The 21013-nt window shown below is 44.3% G+C and overlaps 1 protein-coding gene across 2 annotated transcripts in view; it reads right to left on the reverse strand.

The window, feature by feature from the left end:
• The window catches only part of PRKCB (protein kinase C beta), a 116335-nt gene that overhangs the window by 23722 nt on the left and 71600 nt on the right, over positions 1–21013 (reverse strand). For both annotated transcript variants that reach the window (XM_073648328.1, XM_073648327.1), the window contains exons 9-15: positions 14073–14219; positions 10150–10323; positions 9731–9822; positions 4641–4703; positions 2417–2555; positions 742–822; positions 433–540 (exon numbers count right to left, since the gene is read on the reverse strand). In XM_073648328.1, coding sequence (XP_073504429.1) covers positions 433–540; positions 742–822; positions 2417–2555; positions 4641–4703; positions 9731–9822; positions 10150–10323; positions 14073–14219 — 804 coding nt within the window. The remainder of the gene's footprint in view (positions 1–432; positions 541–741; positions 823–2416; positions 2556–4640; positions 4704–9730; positions 9823–10149; positions 10324–14072; positions 14220–21013) is intronic.

The following is a 21013-nucleotide window of genomic DNA, read 5'->3' on the forward strand; positions in this document are numbered from 1 at the left end:
TCGAGCGAGCACCCGGGGAGGGGGCAGGGGTCGAGCGAGCACCCGGGGAGGGGGGGGGGGGGCAGGGGCCGAGCGAGCACCCGGGGGGGGCAGGGGCCGAGCGAGCACCCGGGGGGGGGGGGGGGGGCAGAGGTGGAGAGGGCACCCGGGAAGGGCAAGCGAGAGGGGGGGGGAAGGTAGAAGAATTAGCAGGTAGGTAGAGCAAGTGAGGAAGTAACTTGGAGAGTAAGTGATTGAGAAACAGTGTGAGCAAGTGGAATGACTAACCGAGCAAGATAAACAGCGGGAAACCGCGCAAAATGAGCAACAAAGAAACAGAATGAGTGAGAAAGCAAGCAAGGAACAGAGGGAGAGAGCAGGAATAGCTGTAACCCGTATCTGTTCGTCATACATAGATGGGAGGCACATGAAGCGGACACTTTGGATAGATACCCCTTTGCATATAGCCACAGCTTCCTTTGACATAGACTTAGGATATGCTACATTGTGCTCCATGATGGACTGGAATAGTTCATCTTCATCTTCACCTTCAAAAGGCGCCTGAAATAAAGAAGAGTACAGATAGGGGGCAGTCACTACACCGGGGGGCAAAACTCCCAAAGCAGACATATGTAATCACATCTCAGAGAACGGACCATGTATGACTGACGAAGAGCAGGGGCAAAAAGACAACTCAAGAAATGTGGAGAAGACTTAACAATAAGGATGGAATCTACACAAAGAGAGGAAAATGGCGAGGACCTGTCCGGCCAGCATCTCGTAGAGCAGGATCCCGAAGGCCCACCAGTCCACAGACCTCCCGTATGGTTGGTAAGCGATGATCTAAACCCAAATAGACAAGTTATATCTCACGATACAGAACTTGGGAACGATGTAAAAGCAAGATCATGTTAAAGAGGATTACAAAAATGTGGCGGCTTTTCTTCAGACATATGTCATTGAGTTGCAGACAAAGCTCAAACAAAAGTGGTGACAATTCTGGAAAAGTTTTCTTTTAGTTGCCCCTTTAAATGCCCATGGCAGACATTGGCACATAAGGTCACGGCCTAAAAGTGTATTTTCCATCTCTCTTGTCCATTAGCTGAAGTTCACAGCTGCGTCCATGTGCTGGAGGACACTATCAATATATATCTACTGATCCACTATGGATGGACTATTATGCATTTTGTTTCTGCAGGGAAAATACATTTAAAAGCACTCTGGGATGCGGGGGTGGGCATGTTTTGGTTTGCACATATTCCTCCCTCCCAGACTGCACAACCCCTTTAATTCAGAAAACATTACATGAATGGGATTTAGAGTTGTAAAGTTTTCTTATTCATTGTAGAGAAGGACTCAACCCTCTTCTTTGAATTCAGTATTGTGTTATATGGACAGCCCACTAGCCCCACTTTTAACCGTAGTAACAGAACCTTAAGGGGTTAACTATTGTAAAGAATTTCTTTATTAAATGGCCCTAAAAATAAGCTGATCCAGTCGGAAATTCGATTGTAGTCTTTAAAGAAGTATTACGTTTCCCTGCAGCACCCCCGCAGGAGAAAATAAGTATTACAACACAGAGCCTATTAATATTAATTGGCTGTTCATCTTCTGCACAGACATGTCCTCCAAACAGGAGACACTCTTCTCATCCACTCAGCTAAATAGATGGGCCTTACTTTTTTTTTCTTTTTTTTTAAATTTATACGATTTCCAATTCAAACATCTTGAAAGAGGATCTGTCACTTCCTATAAATATGTATTATTTTTACCTGGTGTAAATGCCGCTGTTCTCCTGAATCCAGCGATGTTTTTCTTTGGTTTCTACGCCTCTCCGTTCCTGAGATATGGCCTCTTCTTCCCTGCATATAAATCTAGTCTTGGTTTTAAGGGGGCGTGGTTATTATGGAAAATCACACCCCGTTGGCTAAAAGAAGAGTAGATTTACATACCGAGAAGATGGGGCCATATCTCGGGAACGGAGGGTCGCAGAAACAAAAGAAAAACATCGCCGGATTCAGGAGAACGGCGGCATTTACAGCAGGTAGAAAAATGACATGAATTTGACAAGTAACAGGTCCCCCTTTAAAGGTGTATTTAAGTCTTTTTAAAGAAAAAACATATGCAAAATTAAAAGTATATACGCACACACAAACAAATATATAATGGAGAGGCTGGAGAGATAAATGCCACACATTATTATGCCACATCCAGCTATCTAAGCAAAAGTATGCAGCGTGAGATCATGTGTAACAATTCTATCAACAGGACGGGCCTCGGGGGGACAGCGGCCTGGCAAGCATTTCTTAAAGGTATAGAGCCATTTTTCCCTGTGTAGAAATCAGGCTTTTGTACAAAACTCAGTAACATGTGAATATATTGTATAAATTAAAAAAAATTATATACAGCCATGAAAGTGTGGTCCTGGTGTATATACCTCCGGAGCAATGTAGTCAGGCGTGCCGCAGAAGGTTTTTGTGGTTACTCCGTCCCATATATTTTCTTTACACATCCCGAAGTCTGCAATCTTGATGTGTCCTTCTGAGTCGAGCATGACATTGTCCAGCTTCAGATCCCTGAGAAGAGGAAATATGGCAGAGCGGCCCAGATAAGAGGGACGGCCGGGAGCGCAGCCAGGAGCTACAGACCAATATGATGATGGGATATAAGGTCAGGCAGAAAGTAGAGGATTACCGCTGCTGATCTGCATGGGATAGGGAATCGCAGCACAGTGCTTTACGGTAGGTTAGGGGATAATTGGGGACATTGACATTCTTGAGTGTGGATGTTTCGGCTGATGGGAGATTTTCTAAGCCCCATTTGTAACACGCGTGCCCATCGATTCGTGTCCAGTCAGATCGGATATATACCCGACCATTTTAGTGCTCCAATGCATCAAAATTTTTTTTTTCAAAAAAATGCAATTAATCTTATTTTTTTTTTTAAATTTATATATATATATATATATATATATATATATATATATATATATATATATATATATATATATATATATATATATATATATATATATATATATATATATATATATAATATAAATTACCGTCGTGTAAAGCAGCTCCTATGCAGATTTATGCGTTTCCATGGTTACAGACCACAAAGCGTAGTCAGATCTTGCAGTTCCATTTCCTCCAGTAAAGGATAAAAAAAAATAAGAGATTTGACTCCAGGGTCAGACTACGCTAGGTTTGTTCGTAGTCTGTAACCATGGCGACACATAGGTCTGCATAGGAGCTGTTTGAACAAAACTGTAATTTTGAAAAAAAAAAATGTATATTTTTTTTTATTTAATACTGGTGCAATAAAAATGTAGGATGAGAGCGATCATGTCTTACATTGGGGAGTTAGCAGTTTATCTTCAGTTATAGCATGGATTAATTGGCAGGGGAAAGACGAAGCTCTGCAAAAACCATCATACAAAAGGAAAAAGAAATAGAACAATGCGGGTGAATGTCTCAGATACTGATCTTTTCTCTTGCAACTGCAGCAGAAATAAAGCAACGCTGCCTCATATAAAAAAAACACAGGCTCCTCATCCGCGCTCCATGTCCCCGTGTGACCTTGACCTGGAAATGACAGATCTCAGCAGGAACGCGACTTCATAATGGATCGGCTGCTCATAGATGGCGGCTCGGGTCGCAGACCCACTCGCACAGACATAATGTATTCCCAGAAAGCACTATGGCTGGTATGAGTGGTCAAATGTATAGCGATCAGGCAGAGAAGCCAACGTACGGATGTAGCAGAGTGGGGTTTGTCAGTTAGCTCTTTAAAGCAGTAGGTTAATGGCGACATTGAGAGAAGTGACAAACTCAGTTCTCCGGTGCTGATAAGAGTCTGGACTACACCTCTGTATAAATATAATGGACAGATCATTGTCTATAAGGGACATTGGGGGATGACGGAGCTGTGCTGTTTGTGTCGTTGGAAGTGGGTGTGAGTGGGAGTGAGTGGGTGTGAGTGGGTGTAGCCTGTAATTCTCACTAACTCGCTGTCTCTTGCGCTGTCCCCTGATACACATCACAACTGCAATCCTTGCTGGATTAGACTTAATAGCGCTGACATGACCTCCCATGTAAGGAAATCTTATCAGGATATACACAGCTGGATATACACGTGCTCTGCTCTTAAGGAGCACTCGCATCCAATCACATAGTGAGTAATTATGGGAATTTCTGCAACAATACTTCACTCAACTATCTACTGGCAGAGACAACAGCTTTACTCAGAGTCACTGTGTACATACATTACATTACTGATCCTGAGTTACATCCTGTATTATACTCCAGAGCTGCGCTCACTATTCTGCTGGTGCAGTCACTGTGTACATACATTACATTAATGATCCGGAGTTACATCCTGTATTATACTCCAGAGCTGCACTCACTATTCTGCTGGTGCAGTCACTGTGTACATACATTACATTACTGATCCTGAGTTACATCCTGTATTATACTCCAGAGCTGCACTCACTATTCTACTGGTGGAGTCACTGTGTACATACATTACATTACTGATCCTGAGCTACATCCTGTATTATACTCCAGAGCTGCACTCACTATTCTGCTGGTGCTGTCACTGCATACATACATTACTTCACCATTACATACAATCGCTAACATTAGTAGTGCAGGACATACCGGTATACAATGCCTTTAGTGTGCAGGAACAGCAGCCCGACGGCTATCTCTGCTGCATAGAATCTACAAGGAAAAAGGAAGCAGTCACACATTGGAGCCAGCGCCAGTGAGCGGCCACATGAATTTCAGGGTCCATATAACGAACATGAAAAAGCAATTATCCAAACATTACCAAAATATATAATTTTTTATGATATTCATTATTCGGGAAAGCCAGGCTACAAATAAATTTATAATAATATTAAATGAACACATACACACACACACACACACACACACACACACACACACACACACACACACACACACACAGTACAGACCAAAAGTTTGGACACACCTTCTCATTTAAAGATTTTTCTGTATTTTCATGACTATGAAAATTGTACATTCACACTGAAGGCATCAAAACTATGAATTAACACATGTGGAATTATATACTTAACAAAAAAGTGTGAAACAACTGAAAATATGTCTTATATTCTAGGTTCTTCAAAGTAGCCACCTTTTGCTTTGATGACTGCTTTGCACACTCTTGGCATTCTCTTGATGAGATCAAGAGGTAGTCACCGGAAATGGTTTTCACTTCACAGGTGTGCCCTGTAAGGTTTAATGAGTGGGATTTCTTGCCTTATAAATGGGGTTGGGACCATCAGTTGTGTTATGCAGAAGTCAGGTGGATACACAGCTGATAGTCCTACTGAATAGACTGTTAGAATTTGTATTATGGCAAGAAAAAAGCAGCTAAGTAAAGAAAAACGAGTGGCCATCATTACTTTAAGAAATGAAGGTCAGTCAGTCCGAAAAATTGGGCAAACTTTGAAAGTGTCCCCAAGTGCAGTTGCAAAAACCATCAAGCGCTACTAAGAAACTGGCTCACATGAGGACCGCCCCAGGAAAGGAAGACCAAGAGTCACCTCTGCTTCTGAGGGTAAGTTTATCCGAGTCACCAGCCTCAGAAATCGCAGATTAACAGCAGCTCAGATTAGAGACCAGGTCAATGCCACACAGAGTTCTAGCAGCAGACACATCTCTACAACAACTGTTAAGAGGAGACTTTGTGCAGCAGGCCTTCATGGTAAAATAGCTGCTAGGAAACCACTGCTAAGGACAGGCAACAAGCAGAAGAGACTTGTTTGGGCTAAAGAACACAAGGAATGGACATTAGACCAGTGGAAATCTGTGCGTTGGTCTGATGAGTCCAAATTTGAGATCTTTGGTTCCAACCACCGTGTCTTTGTGCGACGCAGAAAAATTGAAGGCATACTGAACCAGCATGGCTACCACAGCATCTTGCAGCGGCATGCTATTCCATCTGGTTTGCGTTTAGTTGGACCATCATTTATTTTTCAACAGGACAATGACCCCAAACACACCTCCAGGCTGTGTATGGGCTATCTGACCAAGAAGGAGAGTGATGGGGTGCTACGCCAGATGACCTGGCCTCCATAGTCACCAGACCTGAACCCAATCGAGATGGTTTGGGGTGAGCTGGACCGCAGAGTGAAGGCAAAAGGGCCAACAAGTGCTAAGCATCTCTGGGAACTCCTTCAAGATTGTTGGAAGACCATTTCCGGTGACTACCTCTTGAAGCTCATCAAGAGAATGCCAAGAGTGTGCAAAGCAGTCATCAAAGCAAAAGGTGGCTACTTTGAAGAACCTAGAATATAAGACATATTTTCAGTTGTTTCACACTTTTTTGTTAAGTATATAATTCCACATGTGTTAATTCATAGTTTTGATGCCTTCAGTGTGAATGTACAATTTTCATAGTCATGAAAATACAGAAAAATCTTTAAATGAGAAGGTGTGTCCAAACTTTTGGACTGTACATATATACACAGTCATTTTTATGGTGTTTCCCAAGGGGAATGGCCTACGGGATCCTCAGGGGCGTGTGTCTTTATGCTTCTTTGCAGGGCTACCCTCTGAGCAATGCCCCATTTGTATAGACCATCAAAACTTGCCTTAAGTAAAAGACGCCCACATCTCTAACTATAAGGTGGATTTAAAAAAAAAGTAAAAAAAAAAAAATACTCAGGGGAGCAGTGGGAATAAAATAAGAGCAAAACATGTCCACTTTTGACCAGGTGACAGGTCCCCTTTAAGAGAGAAGCCAGAAGTTTTTGGTTGAATATTCGTGGCTGAAGCGACAAATCTAAAAAAACGCATGAAAAGGACACAAAACGAGTGGATCTGTAATAACATGGAGCCTCAGTGCATAATACATAAATCAGCATAAAATACTCCAGACTTAAAAAGAAAAAATATCCTGTGATATATTTTACAGCGACTTCTACATTCTCAATTCCCACGTCTCGCTTCCTCCTCATAGCAATTACTTTGCCTTTCTTCTTCTAAAGGAAAAAAATATATAAAAATCGGAGTATTCCCTGGTGGGATCCTTAGCCCTTCACTGGAGCGGCACTTCATCTTAAGAACAGTCTTAAAGTCTTTAGTCAACAAGTCTGATTTAAAGGTCTTCTCGATGTATGGCTCACATAGATCTGGGTGGGATTAGGTGACTTAAAGGGATCGTTCAGGGTTAGAAAAGCTGCATTTTCCTTAAAACAGCTCCACACCAGTGTACAGGCTGTGTATGGTATTGCAGCTTAGGTCTATTGAGGTGAATGGGACTGCAATACCACACACAACCAGTGGACAGGTGTGGCGCTGTTCTTGTAAGAAAGCAGCTTTGATTTTCTAATCCCGGACAATCCCTTTAACAAGGTTGTATGAAATTATAAAAGTCTGTTCTCTTAAGGTGACACTTCTGCCCATGGGTTCTGCCTGGTATTGCCGACGAGCTACTTAGGGCAGTGCTGCAATACATAAAGTAACCCATGGGCAAGAGTGGTGCTATGGGGCCGAACTTCAACACTAACCCATGGACAAGAGTTGAGTTCTAAGGCCACGGCCCCACTATCAATATTAGGCCAATTCTGCATTTATTGCCCACTCCTGAGAAAAAATACTGACCGAATACTGACCAAATACTGATAGTGGGGCTGTGGCCTTAGGATAAGAGTGGCGCTGTGCATCTGAGCTGCAATACCAGATACAGCCTAAGGGCTTACACTCATCTGCCCTCAGCTGCCCCAGAAATGACGCATCCATAAGATGCTCCAATTCTGCTGCTTAGCCTTCGCTCTTCCCATTTGCCCTAGTGCGGTGGCAAGTGGGATAATAGAGTTGGGGTTGATGTCAGCTGTTTTATGGCTGCCGACATCAGGCCCAGGGGTTAGTAATGTTGAGGCATCTATAAGACACCCCCATTACTAACCCCATAGTCACATTGAATAAAGACACAGACAGAGTAAAGTCCTTTATTCGAAATAAACACTCTCCACCCTCTTTTACCCATTTATTAATGTACAATAAAAAAAAACAAAACAAAAAATACCATATTCCTCATCTGTCCATAGATAATCCATTTGTCCCGCGACTAGCCCAACTCAGCTACATCTGGATGCCTTGCTGAACGTTGGCATGATGCGATCATTCAGTCTTAGCATCCAGGAGACACTGAGCTGTGCGGTGACGGCAATAAGGTGAGAGGAGTGCATAGCTGATGAACTCCGGTCACCTTAGTGATGTCAGACTCATGCCGTGAAAGCGTTCTCACGCAGCGAGCGGTGATGTCAGTGAGGTGACCGGGGTTCATCAGCTATGAACTCCGGTGGACCTTTCGCACAACATCGCTACACACTACAGGAGCGTAATCACGCTCCAGTCTCAGTGTGTTCTCGCTGGCTTGCTGAGTGGTCACATCATGCCACCACTCAACAAACCACCCAGATGTAACAGAGCTGGAGTTCTTCATGGGACAGATATGGATTATCTTCCCATCAGACAGATGAGGAATATGGTGGTCCATTATTTTTTATTTTACAGTAATAAATGGGAAAAAGAGTGGGGGGGTATTTATTTAAAATAAAGGCGTCTGTCTTTTTTTCAATTAATTTATTTTATTCTGTGTATTTTTTACAATATGACTCTGGGGTTAGTAATGGGGGCGTCTTATACGGGCTTGATGTCAGCTGACAATACAAAACTGACATCAACCCCAATACTATTACCCCACTTGCCACCGCACCAGGGCAAGTGGGAAGTGCGGAGATTAAGCGCCAGAATTGGTGCATCTTATAGATGCGCCATTTCTGGGGCGGCTGGGAGCTTATGTTCTTAGTCTGAGGGGGGGGGCAATATCCATGACCCCTTCCTAGCCTACTAATATCAGCCCGCAGCTGTCTGCCTAGCCTTTGCTGGTTATTAAATTAAAATTATAGGAGGGACCCCACGTCCTTTTTCTTTTGGGTGTCCCCCATTTTAATAACCAGTAAACGCCAAGTATACAGCTGTGAGCTGACATCAATAGCCTGGGAAGCTCCATGTGTATTACCCCCTTCCCAAGCTATAAATATTAGCCCCTGGGTGTCAGCTTTCCCTCAACTGGTTATTAAAAATTCGGGGGACCAGACGCTGATTATGCAGTGGAAACCAGAAGTTTACATACACTATAATGCCTTAAAAGATTCTCTCTCTCTCTCATTATTCGGACATTTGGCTAACATTAAAAATGATGGTAATCCTAACTGACCTAAAACGGGAAAGGTTTATTCTGATTTCATGTCAGATATTGAGAAAAACGTGCAGATGTGTCTTTATATATAGTGTATGGAAACTCCTGGTTTGAACTGTATCTCAATAATATATATGTATCTATCTATCATCCATCTAGATCTAGGATTGTTTTATTAGTTAGTAAACTAAGTTGAAATGACAGAATTCCTGTATGTAAAAGCGGATGTTAAAAACGCATTGCATACAGGGGTCATACGGATGCTAGCGGAGAGAAAAATTGCACTGTACTCGCATGACACTAGTCTGACTTTTCAGGAACAACATCGGACCAATTTTATGAACGCAGATGAGTGTGAGCCCTAAGGACAAGAGTGGCGCTGAGCTGCTATACTACATACAGCCGAGGACAGCAGATTTCCATGCTTCAGTGTCACAATTTCCATACACAGTTTTTACATCTCCTTTGTACTGTAAGTAACCTCAATGGCGCCTCCAGTGCTAATACTTACACTGCATGAGGTTCCTTAAATCTCCCGACTTGCTGGATCTGGTACATGAGATCGCCTCCATTGACAAATTCCATCACAAAATAGAGTCGGTCCTACAAAAAGTCACAAAAATGAGATGCACTAAAAACACCTGCACCGAGGTAAGTCTATAGAGAAGAGGACAACATCCCCAGAGCTGCATTCATAGCGCTGCCTGGTTTTACATTCAGGCAGTAATAATTAACATACAATTAAATTCTTGGAACCCATCACTATGTATGGAGGCCAAACCTGGGCGGTGATGTGTTGGGGGCTATGACAACTTTATTTTGTCGATTGTTGGGGTTCCCTGGACTCAGATCTTCCCCGATCACCAACTGAGGGGTTACAAGATGGCAAAATATAGAAAATTGTTTAAAAAGGGAGTGTCAGGACCATACCATTGTCTGGAAGCACGAGTGCAGCTGCGTGAGGAACGGCGGCTTCCCACCGAGGGCCAACACTCTCTTCTCCACCATGGTGCATTCAACGTCGTCATCCTGAATCACCACATCTTTCTTCAGGATCTTTATTGCATACAGCTCGTCGGCCCCCTTCCTTTCCGCCAGTATCACCTGTGATTGGAGAGGAAGACGCCATCAGCGCGAATCCTTCATTTCAGGGGCCTTCGAGAATAAATACAGTTTGTTTTGCGGGAAGTGATGGTGAAGCGGTTAGAAATGCATTGAGCCTTTCTAGGACCATTAAACCAGAAAATTGAAATGTAGAGATCGGGGAGTGATGATACATTGTTCACCCGACTTCCCAAGAACAGCACCGTAAAATAAAAAGAGAAGCTGCATTTACAGAAAAACGCATCTAAAATAGACTAAAAAACTGCCCCCTATGATCCAATGAAGGATTTACTGTTCTGAGTTCCTCAAGGGTGTGACCATTCCAATATACATGGGGGTGGTGGAGCCATACTGGTGGTCACGTCACAAGAAGATAATGTACAGAGTCTGCCCCCCCTATGGTTCTAAGGAGAAGAAGTCATTTTTCTGAGTTGGGTTCCTCGGGGGCGTGACCATTGGAACATACACTGATAGTGGGCGGAGCCAATGATATTTGTAGATACCGTGCGTCTTAAGTAGCTGCCAGTCTATTTCTTTTTGACTCAGAAAATGTGACCTCTAAGCCAATCAGAATAATGCCCACAGATAAGAACAAACACTGGCCCTTCTGGTGGCCTCCATTTTGTCTTCTCATCTACACTACAACTCATCTTCAGCGAGCGCCACTGATGCTACAAGCAGCCTCACCCAAGAGTTGAACCTTCTGATGCAAGGCCATCATTTGTCCATGTTTCGTTGACTACAGAGTAGTGGGGGCTACCTAGATTATATGTCTTCTCATGTACACTACTGCTAAGCTAATCAGGTCAATGGTTCCAGAAGGAATCCACCTCAGACCAGGTTTTTGTGTATTGGAAAGAACCAGAAAGACTGTTGGCACTGGATCTGCAAGATTTTCTTTGGTTACTTAATCCTTAACTTTGGTATTTTGGCCATTAACACTTTAAAGGACGACTCTTTTTACTAGTTCAGTAATTAACAGTCTGCAGTGAATCATCAGGGAATTTGCGATCTGTGCCATAAAAAAGGACTCCGATTGAAATTTTAAGAAATGAAATCTAGGAGATATTTTTAAACCTGTTTAGGTAAAATAAATGGTCCTCGGGGGCGGGCATTTAGCTTAAGCTCCACCTTCTCCCACTAAATCTATTGTTTTCAACGTCCTAACCCAGGAGGAGCGGAGGAAATAAAATGAATGCTTCCAGAATGACAAAAAAGGAAAAGTATGGTCCCATTATTAACACTTTAAACTACACACTATATTAACAGTATAAGAAAAGAGGAGATGATCAAAGGAAGTCCAGCCCCCCCTTTTTAAACATGTGTTCCTTTAAAATTATGCATTTCGTTTACTGTACCTTTTTAGACATTTGAAAAGCCAGAAAAAAAAATTAACACCAAACCGTCCAGGAGAAAATATATGATTTTTTTTTTTTATTGTGTGTAAGATTTCACTTTAAAAGTGACAAATTTATGGATACTGAAAGTGGAGATTCTAAAATAAGACGGCCGTTATCAGTGATCGGAGTCAGAACAGCTGCCAGCAGCGCTACCTGCTCTCATATAACAAGACAATGAGCCCGTCTCCTGCAGGTGAGGAGCGGCAGCTAATCACGGCCTGCAGCCCTCCAACGCGCGCTCATTTGCATATTTATAAAGTTCTGTCATCCGCTCCTCGTGCTTTTTTTTTAATAATATTTTCCTTTATGTTTGCTCAATTAAAGAAGAGAATCTGAGAGAGTGCTGCCATTATCCCCCCAGCTGCCGCTCGCTTCCCCACGGTTGGCAGATTAGGTGCTCGCCGGCTGCAATAAACAGGACAAGCTCCGCTGATGAATGCGCTCGCCGGCTTTGTTCCGCACATTAAAGTGCTCCGATTCTAGTAACCGGCCTGCAGCAGCTCTTTAACTCCTTGTGGGTGGGAAGTCATCAGTCAGGCTGCTGCATCGTTGGGAGGGGGAGGGGTGTCCAAAAATGTGTGTCCCCCCCCCCCCCCCATTGGATCCAAGATCTGCATTCTAAAATGAACAGATGTGGGTTCACAATTAACATATGCAAATGAATACACCTCATTAGGGAAATTCTTTTTTTTACCTACGCAACACTAAAAAGAGGATTTTCCAAGAAAAACAGGTGCAGCGGACGAAATAAGCAAAGCAGCAGCAGCTTTTTCTGCATGTACAAAAAGTGAACTTGCCACCTTCACAGAATTTTTTATCCCCCAAATATTAGGTAATTGTATTATAAGCAATTGTCCTGTGCAATTCTATCTTCCTTTAGAAGGATTGATCCAATTTAAAAGCATTCAAATCTCGCTCCTTAATAGTCAGCATTGGGAGTTGTAGTTTTACACCAGCTGGAGTGAGTCACAGGCAGTGACCACTGCAATATATTCTATTTAGGGGGCAAAGGGGCTTTTTGCCCACCTTCCATCTGTCTGTAGTTTGCCTTCCCCTTATGATTTGCTTGCTGGTAATGCTCAAAAAAAAATCTCTAAATACCAAAAAATACATCTTGTGTAATACAGTAAGATATAGACAAAAAGGAGGGGAGAGGAGGGGGATGCAGCTGCAGGATTAATTGAAATCCTTATATTTTCTGACTTATTAAAAGTTTTCTCCTGCTATTTTTAAGTGATAACCAACAAGTCCACTACATTACTTGGAAATCCATTGCTTCCACCCTGCGTTACAGCCAGATAGATCTGCCGCTCGGGCGTCAGGAGGTGGAAGGTCATCCGTTTACTTGTGTTTTGGGGACAGAGATTCACAATATGTTCCTCCAGTGGTTTGTTTCCTTACAAAAAGAGACAGGAGCCGCGCTGGAAACCGTTTAAATTCATCACCTCCGCGGATTTAGGTGGATTGTGTTTGCAGCCCCCCGTGGGTGTTCAGGGGTCAAGTGAACAGCACAGTCCAAAAAGAGTATTGATATTTATTTTCCCGAGCTGCGCGCTCCCTTCTCCTCTCACAGGACTGCCGCTGAGAAGAACGCATCTTAAACAGAAAGGAGCCAAAAAGGATTTTTTCTTTTCACGACGACGGTTGACAAAAAAAAAAAAGAAAGCAAGAAGAATGGCAGGAACGAAAACAAGGAAAAGATGAGGCAGAAGACCAGCAATAATAAAAGACAACGAGCAAGAGCGCAAAAGAAGAAAAGTAATAAGAGTGAGAAAATTGGAGTCCATTTATGAAAGAGAAGAGAGACTGAGCAAGAGTATAGGGGATTAAAAGGGTGAGCCCGCGCAGAGGTGGGGAGAATTAGCGCAAGCATGTGCATATTTGGGAATAATTAGTAGGAGCCGGCGCACAAGTGGGACGAGCCCGGCGCACAAGTGGGACGAGCCCCGCGCACAAGTGGGACGAGCCCTGCGCACAAGTGGGACGAGCCCCGCGCACAAGTGGGAAGAGCCCCGCGCACAAGTGGGAAGAGCCCTGCGCACAAGTGGGACGAGCCCCGCGCACAAGTGGGAAGAGCCCCGCGCACAAGTGGGAAGAGCCCCGCGCACAAGTGGGAAGAGCCCCGCGCACAAGTGGGAAGAGCCCCGCGCACAAGTGGGACGAGCCCTGCGCACATTAGTGCCAGCATGCACAGAGGGGGGATAAAGAGCGGGAGTGTAAGCGGGGGGAAGTATTGGCAAAAATGAGCCCAAACATGCACAGAAGGGAGAAAGAATGAGAGCATGCACAGGGCTGGGGTGAGCATATCCTTACAGGGCAGCTATCTTTATCGTCGCACATCTTACTCACTTTCCCGAAGCTTCCTTTCCCCAGCACCTTCAGAAAGTTGAAATCTGAGGCTTTTACTCGGTCTCGGTTTCCATTGCTGTCAATTTTGGCCACTGGATTTGACACTTTCTCTTCTGCCGCTTTGTTGCTGGGACCAATTTTGGCTCTCTAAAAGAAACAAGAGTGTCACCTGTAAAATATTAATTCGCAACTTAAGGATTTTATTTTTTTTGCCATTTTCCAACCTACCTTGGAAAGATCAGACCTGCGATCTGATTGGTCGGTATACACTACAAGTGGCAGACAGAAAAATTCAGAATGGCCGCCTTTGCAACAAATTTATTTCTATTTCTCTTATGCATCAAAAGGACAAAGAAGGATTAAGTGACTTTGTCAAAAAATAAAAAAAAATTACCTGTATGTGTATACGGCTCCTATGCAGATCTATGCGTCTCCATAGTAACAGACCACAAACAAACTAGGTGTAGTCTGATCCTGCAATCACACTCTCTTATATCTGCCCATTTTCTTGGTCACATATTCTGAAGACGACATACAGAAGAGAGTACGAGGGCTGGATCACACTACACAGTCAGATACAATCCCGCATAGGAGCTGTGGATACAAAACGGTAGACGTTCAGATCCTTGTAAATATGGACATATCCTTTAAGATTAGCCAAGGCAAGTTCTACAAATATCTAACAGATTCCCTTTAAAGCTTGAAGTGTATCAGTGGGTTTTTGCTGTGTAATCTGAGAGCAGCATGATTTAGGGGCAGAGACACTGATTCCAGTGATGTGTCACTTGCTTGTCTGCTTGCAGTCATTTTGATACAATCACAGTTTTCTCTGCTGCAGATCTCTTAATGCTGAGCTGTGTATAACCCTGCCCACATCCCTGATTGGTGGTTAGCTGCCAATCAGTGCTGGGGGCGGGGTTGGACTAGAAGGCACAAAACACCTAGTCCTGCAGAGATCATCTCCTGCTGATAAAACACTGATTTTATTAGAACAGCAACACACAGAGTTCAGTAAGTGATGTATTGCTGGAATCAGCGTCTCAGCCCCTACATCATGCTGCTGTCAGATTACAGATTGGATCTGAATTCAGTCAATAATGTTGCCTTTTACTAAAAGCAAGATGTGGCTGCCGCAAGCAGTCAGGGCATGATGGGAGTTGTAGTTTTGCAACAGCTGGCTAGCCAAAGGCTCAGAGCTGGGATATGACATTTCTCGGGCTCCGTGTGCAGATCGCTGTCCCGTTGCAAAGTTCGGGAGCCCCTGCTGTGTTGCTCTAATGGCCTCCATGGCGCTGTAATTGGCAGGCTTTGGCTTTTGGACATGGCGCGCTTCTGCTGATTTTCTCTTTTAATTTCTGGAGACGCTGCCATATTGAGACGGCAGCAGAGAGTTCAGTCTGCCATGAAATTCCATTAGCCCCGATTTTGAGCTCTTCAATTTGTGCGTTGCTCACAGCTCCCGCAGATAACAGGCTCCTGAGCAATCTCTCAGTCGCAGCCCCGGCTAATTTGTTATGGCAAGGCTGTTTGCACCCCTTTCAAGGTCACCTGCAGACTTAAAGCCCCAGGCGCTGCCAGAAAACATGCAAACAATATTCAGCTTCAAAAATTAAAGAAATAAAAAAGGATATAGGAATTCGACAAAACCCCCTTCCGCCTATTCTGTACAGCATGGGAAGCCATACTCTACTCCGAGGTATCTGCACAACAGTCCCTACAGACAACACAAGGGGTTCCTAAACTGAGTAAGCTGCATCTGCTATGCCCAAAAATTTAAAAAAATTAGAGATGTGCACAAAATTGGACCCCTCGCCATTCCTAAGCAGATTTCCAAGATAGGTGTGACCCATGGTGCAGCGTGATCTGGATCTAATAGACATTTATTGCATATTGGAGAAGGAAATTCCACTTTATACACCATTTATAGGTCCAAATAATTTCTCCACCCATCTGGAAAAGTTTTACCCCTCCTATATACTAATGTGCCACAAACAGAAAGTTGATATCACCAACCATTCCCATTTAATTTAGGTGTATCCATATAAATGGCCCACCCTGTATTTTCCTGATGCAGAGCTCCAAATCCCCTACATAGAATTAAAAAAAATAAATACTTATAGCCACCACTAGAGGGAGCTCACTGCATACTGTGATATTGCCCAGTTCAATGTATGCACAGCATGCAGTGAGCTCCCTCTAGTGGTGGCTGCAGGTAGCCAGAATTTTTATCATTTAGTGTTAAGTCACAGCAGGGATTTTGGAGCTTTGTATCACAAAAAAAATAAAAAAATATAGAGCTCCAATTGCTATAAAAGATAAAAGTAAGATGTTAATCGGCAGAGAACTACAGACTTATTCCAAAAGCGACTCCGAAGAACATAGTTTCTGTATCAAAAGAAGAAAACTTTCACGTATCAGGAAATTCTCTAATATCCCAATTCCCCTTTTCATGTAAGTTTGGGGTGGAACGATCCCCGGTCCTGTCCTCTTTGATTTTTTTTCCTATCAAAAGAAATATTTAGCTTTAAACCCGAGCAGAGCTATAAGTAATAAGCTGCGGCAAAGCTTTATGAAGACAAATTGCTTTGGATGCCCAGAATGTGCCAGCGAGGCCCTTCAACACAGGCCGCCTCTGGAGCTGCTTAACAAGGGTTCTGGTAGGTTTTTTTTTTCCACATTTTTTTTTTCTTCTTTTTTTATATCATTTATCAAGACCGGAGCAGGAACTTCAAACGCCCATCCACTGCCTCGCTGCCGGGAGCTGCTGCTTAAATAATGTTCCTGGGGATTAGAGACAGAAGAAAAACCGAGAACTGATCCTGATCTGACAAGCTGCAGAGCCGAGTCCCCGGCTGCACTTTCCCCACAATGAAATATTCATCTGTGATGACTCCTGACAGCAACTTAGAAATCCGCAGCAAATATACCCGCTGCCATGGCAGGACAGGGATCCCAGGGTTCCCACGCTGCCACCAGGAAGCCATGGCATGGCGGCCAGTGTCATAGCCTCCGGCCATTAGGGCACACGGTGCTTTGGAGTGGGCTACAAAGATGTAGCAGAGCTGAATTTGTCCGTTATTGTACATTGGGAATATAAAGGGGCGCTCTGGCTTTGCATATAGGGTTAACTTCAGCCAAACGGATCTGATTAAAGAGATGAGATGGAATTAAAAATCGCCAAATAAGTTTCTTTATAAATCATATTGTCTTTTGAATTCCGGCCCCTCTACGGTAAGGGGGGCACGCACGGGCGGACCCGTGACTTCCACACAGGAAGGGGCGGGCAGGCCCGTGGCCTCCACACAGGAAGGGGCGGGCAGGCCCTTGGCCTCCACACAGGAAGGGGCGGGCAGGCCCTTGGCCTCCACACAGGAAGGGGCGGGCAGGCCCTTGGCCTCCACACAGGAAGGGGCGGGCAGGCCCTTGGCCTCCACACAGGAAGGGGCGGGCAGGCCCTTGGCCTCCACACAGGAAGGGGCGGGCAGGCCCTTGGCCTCCACACAGGAAGGGGCGGGCAGGCCCTTGGCCTCCACACAGGAAGGGGCGGGCAGGCCCTTGGCCTCCACACAGGAAGGGGCGGGCAGACCCTTGGCCTCCACACAGGAAGGGGCGGGCAGACCCTTGGCCTCCACACAGGAAGGGGCGGGCAGACCCTTGGCCTCCACACAGGAAGGGGCGGGCAGACCCTTGGCCTCCACACAGGAAGGGGCGGGCAGACCCTTGGCCTCCACACAGGAAGGGGCGGGCAGACCCTTGGCCTCCACACAGGAAGGGGCGGGCAGACCCTTGGCCTCCACACAGGAAGGGGCGGGCAGACCCTTGGCCTCCACACAGGAAGGGGCGGGCAGACCCTTGGCCTCCACACAGGAAGGGGCATGCGGGCCTTTAGCTCTCTGCTTCTGTTCTCCTTTCTGCCAAACTGCATAGAGGCATAACAGAGGGGCAGGCTTTGAGTTCAGGGCAGTCACTCCAATGGAGAATGGCAGGTGCATATCATGCAGGAAATTGAAGTAAAGCAAGTTCCAGCTCCTATAGTGCTGGCAGAATGATGATAAAAAGGAAAAGCACACTCAAAGAGAATCGGAACATATTGAACTGAAACCGAACTGCTGGCTTCAACATCAATAAGGGCAAAGCTGTGATTAGATCTTCATTGGATGGGGGGTGGGAAATGACAATACCGGGAACCTATTACTGTGTAGTACTTTGTTCTTCCTGTGGTGGCGCCACAGGAAAACTTGCGATCAGGTCTTCATTAGGTGGGGAAGAGGGTAGGACCAAATAAAAAAAAGTAAACCGCATGGAGATGTCTATCTTCTTTCCTGAATGGCAAAGAGTACGAGGAGTGCACGAAAATAGCCTTTTGTTCACGAAATACGAGGTGTTGGACCCGCGACGCGCGCTGACAATGGTCGCTGAACAATACTTTGTGTAAAAATTTCTAAAGCATCTGGTTACCATGGATACTCGTCAAATATTCCAGAATATAAAAACCTCAGTCATTGTTGTCAAAGCTTTTATAAAACATCCTCTTACCCTCAAATGCCTCCTCTCTTGAGGATACACAGCCGCCATATTTTACTGGTGCAAAAACCACAAAAAAAAAAATTCCACTAAGGGCGAGAATGGTGCTTTTCCCAAAAGACAGAGAAATAGGAGAGAGAGAAAAAAAATTAGGAATCTCCTCCACCCATAAGTAAAAAAAAAAGGATTTGGGGTTGAGAAGCCATTCTCATATAGAACCCAAGGATTATTAGATAATCCATGAAAATAAATTGTTAGAACTATTAATTGAATCTCTTTGGCCAATGAGTAGCTGAGAAATCAACAGTAACAGTTCCTCAGGGGCGGGGAAAAGCAGCTAAGAAGCCCCGCCCCTGAGGAACTGCAAAAAAAAAATATATTTATAGGAAGACTGATGGGTCACTAAAGTAGTCAGTCATTCTTTCAAGTTTTTTGTTTTTTTTAATCACAGGGTGAGCAAGGCTTGAAAAAAAATGCATAGTCTCTACCCTCCTCGCTCACTAAGTCCATAACTAAATAACTTTTCTCATTCGTTCTAACACAAAAATATCTTTCTAGCGTTATCTTATCGGTTTGTTTCCAAAAAGGGTATTTCGATTTTCTTTTTTTTTTTTTTTTACGCCCTTATTGATTTTACTGGGAATCCGAAGCATTACATATTTGACTGCAGATTTTTAATATTTCATGAGAAAAAAAATATAGGACAAAATTTCTAACACTCTCACCTCCTCTCTGCAACAGCAACCCCCTCTGTGGATTTTACCTGCACAAGCCTGATGGTAAAATCCACAACTTTCTCAGCCTGTGTGGACCATGGCACACAGAGGAGGGATTCTGACCCCCTGGGCTAGGATGGAGGAGCGACTGGCCGAGCGTTATGGACACAGCTGGGAGACGCTACCCGGCTGATGAGCCGGTCCCAGCAGCAAAACGGATAAATCAATGGAAAATGAACTCATCAAGGAGACGAGATTGACAGGCCACCGCCAGCTGCACTCCAGCTACCGGCCGGTGACCTCCAGGATATGAGGCTGCCGGGACGAGCAGTAATCAAATATTAATGTCCATCAGGCTCCATTCAGGCGGCTGCGAGCGGGGACAACCGATAAGGCGATGCATGGCTATATATATGTAAATCCACCAAAACATTGTGCTGGGTTATCATCACTCATCTCCTCAAACACGGAGCTTCCCGGCCACAGAAATAGTTACTCTTATGATAATAGAGGCAGTAATCTCACCAAGGCACCAGGAAACTATTCTATTCACATCCGGAGCTGCAATCACAATTCTACCGCCGCTCACTGGTAATACACAGTGGGATATCTACGCTCTGCAGTCAAGACATTAAGCCAAATCGACTCTGGGTAACGGTGATCGGAGATGAAACGATGCACGGTATTCGGAAGAGAAAACGACAAGAAGTTTGCAGTATGAGTTAACAGAGAAACCATCAGTGAACTCGTTCTAAAACAGCCCAATAGGAGCGTTTCTAACTTTTTAATCTTTTTTCAGCCGACTGATGAGCACAGACAACATGAAAAGCTGAATGTGTAGTGAAATAAAAAGTCTGTAAAAGTCAAAACGTTGCAAAATATTTTATAGGGAACTCAATTGCAAGCATGATTTTAAGTCTCAAACACATGCACTTAAGTAATATGAAAAGGGAGTGGAATTTAATATTCCTCAAAAAAAGGGGGGTGTTTTGTCCACTTTTTTATTAAAAAAAAAAAAAAAATCACCTCCCTAACATGTTTCACCTGGTCAGGGTCAGGCTTTGTCAGGGGAATCTATACTTTTTCTTTTGGACATTCCTCTTCTTGCCCTCTCCTGATAGCGTATGACATGGTGAAGTCACAAAAGCTATGTTGGTGCTGGGACTGCTGGGGTTTGCACGGCATTGCTAATATCACGTGAGCGCTGCAGCCAATCAGCGGTAGCTAAAGGGCTGCTGGGCTCATGTGGCATAAACTCCAGCACAGACATAGCTGGAATGACACTGGTGCTAGTGCCGAGTGTCTTGTTTATATTTTTGTTTTACAAGAAAGGCGACTTCATTTGTCCTTACAATGAACAACCCCTTTAAGTACTTGCTGCTGTAACCCATTTACAATAGCACTCTGCTGCCACCTAGTGACAAAATCAGAGATTGCACCTATATAATCCAGCAAGTCTGTCCTTTCCACATTCAGCTCATTTTTCTAGAATCACTGAGTAATAGCCGGGTACCGACCTCTTCTTTGACCTCACCCACCCCTCTCACAGGCAATCACTGTGCAGAGCAAGACAGTAATGGAGGCTATCCTCTTCAGCAATGTGTCCCCCAAAGAACTAAAGCGGAGTATCAAATAATCTGCGACAGCTTTAAATTACCTGCGCCGCTGAGCAGGGAATAAGCAGAAGACGACGGATGGTTA

The sequence above is a fragment of the Phyllobates terribilis genome, unplaced genomic scaffold (genome assembly GCF_046119375.1).
Source record: "Phyllobates terribilis strain yellow unplaced genomic scaffold, ASM4611937v1 Scaffold_9__5_contigs__length_417890890, whole genome shotgun sequence".
NCBI classification, from domain to species: domain Eukaryota; kingdom Metazoa; phylum Chordata; class Amphibia; order Anura; family Dendrobatidae; genus Phyllobates; species Phyllobates terribilis.